Consider the following 5,927-nt stretch of genomic DNA (forward strand, 5'->3'; position numbering starts at 1 on the left):
GATTGATAGGTACGATATAAATCGATCGATATGACTATCAGAAAGATTTGCGGTATCGGTGCCGGATATGTAGGTGGACCGACGTGTAGCGTGATAGCCTTGAAGTGCCCAGAGATTCAGGTGACTGTAGTGGACAAGAGTAAAGAAAGAATTGCACAATGGAACTCAGAAAAGCTTCCGATCTATGAACCAGGTCTCGATGAGGTTGTGCGTAAATGTCGCGGCAAAAATTTATTCTTTTCTACGGACATCGAGACCGCGATCCAGGAGGCTGATTTAATTTTTATCTCGGTCAACACGCCGACAAAAACATTTGGCAATGGGAAAGGAAGGGCAGCCGATTTGAAGTACGTCGAGAACGCAGCCAGAATGATCGCGGAAATTGCGACCGGGGACAAAATCGTTGTGGAGAAGAGCACAGTTCCAGTCAGAGCAGCGGAGAGTATCATGAATATTTTGCGTGCCAACCATAAACCAGGAGTATCGTATCAGGTAACATTTCTGTTACGGAAATTTACGACTGCATCAACCATGTCGGCGAAATCTTGATCGAATGTTTTTACTGCGTAATAGACAATTTTATGTAAGGAAAGCTGATGGGTGAAGTAAAAAATGGTTTAATTTCGCGTTCTAGACTCTTTTACTTAATGAGACTAATATTAATGAAATTTTACAAGTCCTAAGTAAATTGGGGATCTTGATGCAAATTTATATCTTTAAGCATTTAAAAAGATGGAATCTAAATAGAGATTTCTTTCGTCCTTCAAATATTATAATGAATACTTTATTTCAAATATTTTATATATTTTCTTATATAAACATCTGCATGAGTTGCAAATTATTAATACATTCCCTTGTATAACCCTAACAATTTCGGTGATAAATCAAACGAGATTTTATCAATTCCATAAATTACAAATAGTCTTATTGTCCTATATCTTAAGATCGTGAAATTACAAAAGAGAAATTCATAACCTACGACTTGCAAATTCAGCAGAATATTGTTAGTTGGTTAATTATCGTGCAAGGCAGTTGTAAAACGCTAATTACTTTGGTCGAAGTATAAATCCTTTTTTTGGAACTTCTATGTTTCCCTTTCGTTGCTCTCTCTCTAGATTTTAAAGTCGTGTAGAATCTAGAGAGTAATGGGTCGAATGCCACGTGGCTGGCTTCCTGTACTCCTTTGTGTAAAAGTACTCAGAAGCCAAGATTGAACAGATAGATATGTAGTTTATTGGATTGAGAATCGAAGTAAAACAAGGGCAAAGGAAGTTTAGAACAGTCGCTTGTTGCTTGTAATAGAGTATTTTACTGTATCCTTTGAAGCTATTTTTAGGCTCGCCGCTCGCCAGATACAACTTTTAGTGCATGTGGATTAATCTCTTTTCCTTTCTGTTTATGGGCTATGCTAATGCAATTTAAATATCTTTTAAAATACTTAAAATATACTTGCTAGTTTAAAATTTCAGAAACATAATAAGAGATAAATTTCGAAATTGAGTCACGATTAAAAGCAAATATTATTGCAAACGAGAAAGTCAAATAACTGATTCTTTAATTATTCCGAATAATGTATCTTCCAAATGTAGAACCTCGATATGTCTCTATCGATAATTATCAGCTGTGTACAACCTTATATAAATATTTAATTCCACAGCTGTTCAATCTATCATTTCAACAATATTTTGAAATAATCGTTCGATGATATGCAACGAATAATATTCCTGATTCTTGCTTACGTCTATGATCAATATACATATTAACTGCCGGGCTTTGGAATTACCTGATTTAATACTTGATGAGTTCGAATCTGCTCAAGTGTACAAGAATTTCTATTCGAACTGCTTTTCATTCGCCACGTATCGTTCATGACCTTTTTTCTTTCTCAGCTAATCAGCCTTTCTATTATTTGTCACGTGTTCTTAGTTTCATCGCAATCGTGCAAGACGAGAGTAACAGGAAAGACGTAATCTCTTCTTCAGATCTTATCAAACCCGGAGTTCTTGGCGGAGGGGACCGCAATTGAGGATTTAGTGAATGCAGATCGCGTTTTGATCGGAGGTGAGGACTCACCGGAAGGGCAGGCGGCCATCGAGGAATTATGCAAAGTTTACGAGCATTGGATTCCAAGGAAGAATATTTTAACTACAAATACTTGGAGTTCGGAGTTATCTAAGCTGGTAAAAGCAGGAAATAAAACATTGGTTTATTGGCGAAACGATATCGTTGCTGTTTGCGAAATGCTAATTAACGAAATTAATTAATTTCAACGCAATGTATACATTGATAATATTAAAGACGGAAAGGCAATATTATTTATCAAATAAATGACAACGCTGCGTCGTCATGTTTTACATTTGAAATATCATGTTGCTACGGCACGTAGTCGAGCTTATACGTAAAATCATTATGTAATTATTTGAATTAATTGTGATTTTAGGCCGCCAATGCCTTTTTGGCGCAACGCATATCAAGCATAAATTCCTTATCGGCGGTATGTGAAGCGACTGGCGCGGACGTGTCTGAGGTGGCACGGGCTGTTGGCCTTGACTCTCGAATAGGATCGAAGTTCCTTCACGCATCGGTCGGATTTGGTGGTTCGTGCTTTCAAAAGGATATTCTTAATTTGGTGTATATCTGCGAATGTCTAAACTTACCGGAGGTGGCGGCCTATTGGCAACAAGTCATAGACATGAATGAATACCAGAAATCTAGGTTCTCCGCGAAAGTAATCGAGTCTCTATTCAATACCGTCACGGACAAAAGTATTTCTATGCTAGGCTTTGCCTTCAAGAAAAATACTGGTGACACGCGTGAGTCACCGGCCATTCACGTTGCTAAGACCCTACTCGATGAGGGTGCTATGCTTCATATATATGATCCCAAGGTAATTCTCATCGATGAGAATGTAATCTGTAATATGTACATTTGATTAATTACTAAGCGTTTTGTATCTTTTTTCTCTTATAAAGGTCGAGGAGAGTCAAATTATCGAGGATTTGACACATCCGAGTGTAACTAATGATCCAGAATACGTAAAAAGCAGGATCAGTATTTACAAAGACGCTTATAGTGTTACGAAAGATACACACGCTATAGTACTTTGTACCGAATGGGATGAGTTTGTAGTAAGTAACAATTGTAATTATTTTAAAAAATAGCTTTACGATTATTTTATGATTTATTATTTGTTTTAGGAACTGGATTACAAACGAATTTATATTAACATGATGAAACCTGCATATATTTTCGATGGAAGAAAAATTTTGGATCACGATAGGTTACAAAAGATAGGTTTTATCGTACAGACTATTGGCAAAAGGATTACGAGGACCGTACTTTCAAGGGCATGGGGAAGTCAACCTCAAATATAAATAAATATACGCAGGTTGTCATATGAGACCGAATTCATTTGATTTCATAAATATTTTAATTATCACGCGAATGGGTTTAGAATCTTGTAAATTCCGAAATGTGCTAGATTTTATACTCTCCACGGAATAATCTTGACATAGAAAGTAGTATTTGCTTTCACTTAAAGTATTTTCCTTTTTTTACAGATTCTGTGAAATAGTAAATTAGCTTATAATTTTTTCAAATTTACAAAAAATGTAGATTCACAAAATTTTGAAAGATCGAGCATTTTTGATGGAGCTTAGATTTAAGATTATAAATGTTGGAAACAAATGCGCCTTTTTGAGAACAAGTATGTACCTAATATATATCACTTATTGTAACTGTTTGTAGTAATGAACAACGTCAGTTGTATCAAACATTTATATATACTTTTTACATAATTTGATATGTAGATATCTGCAATTATTATAATTATGATGGTAAATATTGTAGCTTTATTCTTTTTACAAGTGGGCATTTACACGGTCTATAGCGAAAAATCCTATTTTAAAAGAAACAAACAAAGAATATTCCTTTACTTTTTGTGCAATATATGTTACGCATATAAAACAAATACTGCGCGAGCGAGCACGGATGTATGAAGTTTTTGATACTAATTACATTACTTATTGCGATACACTATGACATTATAGGATACAGTACAATACTTACCAATATTTTAACTTAAAAAGATGTATTAGTATTTTCCATTATGTGGAGAATTATTGTAATTCTATTTTTTCATACTTCCATATTCATTTATTGCATTTTTGGAAAACTTTTCCTATAGTTTTCCATTTAATTTTAAATATTAAGCTCTTATTAGATATTTCTACAAGTGTAAATAATTCGTTCTTAATGGTACTACTACTTTTAATGTTGCAATGAAATTGTTATGAAAGTTGTTTTCTGCTTTATTGTAGAGAAAATATTAGTTTCAAAATACTACATTCTTTTGTGGTAGTAACGTTAGGAAGGAATGAAAAAAGTAAGCAATAATATCAATGTTATATTTGGTATATTATATTATATGTCAAATATATTTGATATATGTTTGATATCAAAATGTTTTGTATAACGTATAATATGTAATACCATTTATAAAAAACAGTCTTAGAAGATTAGCAAGTTAAAATATTCATGATAATTTTGCAAGAACTATTTCCATTGTATATAATTACAGGGAAGTGGTATAAACAAATAATTTAATATTGATTTATTCCAAGCAACATAATTTACTTTTGTGGTTATATACACGAGATTTATAAATAAATGTTAACAGAAAGTTTTCTAATTCAGTGTCCTTATTGATTGTTTACGTTAATACATTAATACACTTAGTATATACATACATATATATTCCATTAACATTCCTTAAGCGAAATATTGTATACTATTTTCAAACAAATATTTCAGCATTCTGCTCCCTGAAACGAAGGACAATTAAAAGAAAACTTTAATTTGCAAAAAATAAGAAAAAATTTTTCTTTAATACAAAAATTATTACTAGTATCATCATTATATATATACACATGTTCAATTTTTATGTTAGAAATATATAGGTTTCAAAGTGTTATTGCTATATAAAATTATTGAGTATAAATATAATAACTTGAATATCGTTGAAGGAATTATATCATTAAACTTGTCAATTTTTTGCAAATTGATAATTTATCATGAAATTAATTCCGTAATCGATATACGAAATTCCGAATGAAGTGATATGAGTAATTAACAAAAATCCTTGAAATTCGCGGTGATGTCGATGTTGATATTTACGGCCCTGATTTGGAAGAGCGATGGCGCCGCTGAACGAACTACTGGTTGCAGAAGCAGAGGCAGCAGCAGTAGCGGCAGCAGTAAGCAGTAGCAACAGCACGAGTCGTTGTGTGTCTCAGTCTCGCCGTGAAAATTCGTAAGTGGTCCGCGTGACAGTTGTCTGGAGGTTACGTTTACAAGCCGGACGATGATGTCAAAGAGTTGGTGTCGCGTGATTCGCGCGAGATCGAACCATTCATCGAATTGTCAGTGAATCATTACGTTCGTTGTTGGTTTTTTCTTTGTCGGTGCAAGTTCTCTCTCTCTGTTGGCCAACAGGGATAATAGGCCGGGCCTATCAGTACAGTAGGAAAATGGCGGCTTGCCTTGCGCGATGTAGACGATGAGAGGCAACGAGGTTCTTGGCGTGAAGCGCTTGAACATATTACGAAAAAAAAGTAACCTTTCGTTTTATTGTCGATTGTTCGCAGTGTAAAGTGTGTGGAGTTGGTGTTCGATCATCGGCGCGGTGAACGAAAAACACAAGAGAGAGAGAGAGTGGGAGAGGTTAAGAAAAAAAAAGGAGGGACCTTGTTAGCGCGAACACCACGAGTTACGAGATGAGAGTGAGACGTGAGGAAGAACGAAGGAAAAATAACACAAGAGTCGAGTAACGAAGAACCACTGTGCATTCAGTTTGTGTACGCGTGTGTGCTCGTATGAGAGCGAGAGGCGATCAACGGTGACAAGTGTTCCGTCGACGGGGAACTTGG

General features: G+C 34.7%; 1 protein-coding gene across 4 annotated transcripts in view; it reads left to right on the forward strand.

The window, feature by feature from the left end:
• Positions 1–3,859, forward strand: part of LOC100740573 (UDP-glucose 6-dehydrogenase) — a 5,933-nt gene extending 2,074 nt beyond the window's left edge. Inside the window, exons 1-6 of one of the 4 annotated variants that reach the window (XM_033324834.1) lie at positions 10–120; positions 194–492; positions 1,983–2,180; positions 2,441–2,887; positions 2,973–3,128; positions 3,198–3,859. In XM_033324834.1, the coding sequence (XP_033180725.1) occupies positions 370–492; positions 1,983–2,180; positions 2,441–2,887; positions 2,973–3,128; positions 3,198–3,374 (1,101 nt within the window). In that variant the 5' untranslated portion in view covers positions 10–120; positions 194–369 and the 3' untranslated portion in view covers positions 3,375–3,859. Of the gene's footprint in view, positions 1–9; positions 493–1,982; positions 2,181–2,440; positions 2,888–2,972; positions 3,129–3,197 lie in introns of those variants that run through there. The other 3 variants (XM_003485678.4, XM_033324833.1, XM_033324835.1) reach the window with 3 other exon arrangements.
• Positions 3,860–5,927: the final 2,068 nt, after the last annotated feature.

This window comes from Bombus impatiens, unplaced genomic scaffold, assembly GCF_000188095.3.
Source record: "Bombus impatiens unplaced genomic scaffold, BIMP_2.2 scf_0075, whole genome shotgun sequence".
In the NCBI taxonomy this organism is placed as follows: Eukaryota; Metazoa; Arthropoda; class Insecta; order Hymenoptera; family Apidae; genus Bombus; species Bombus impatiens.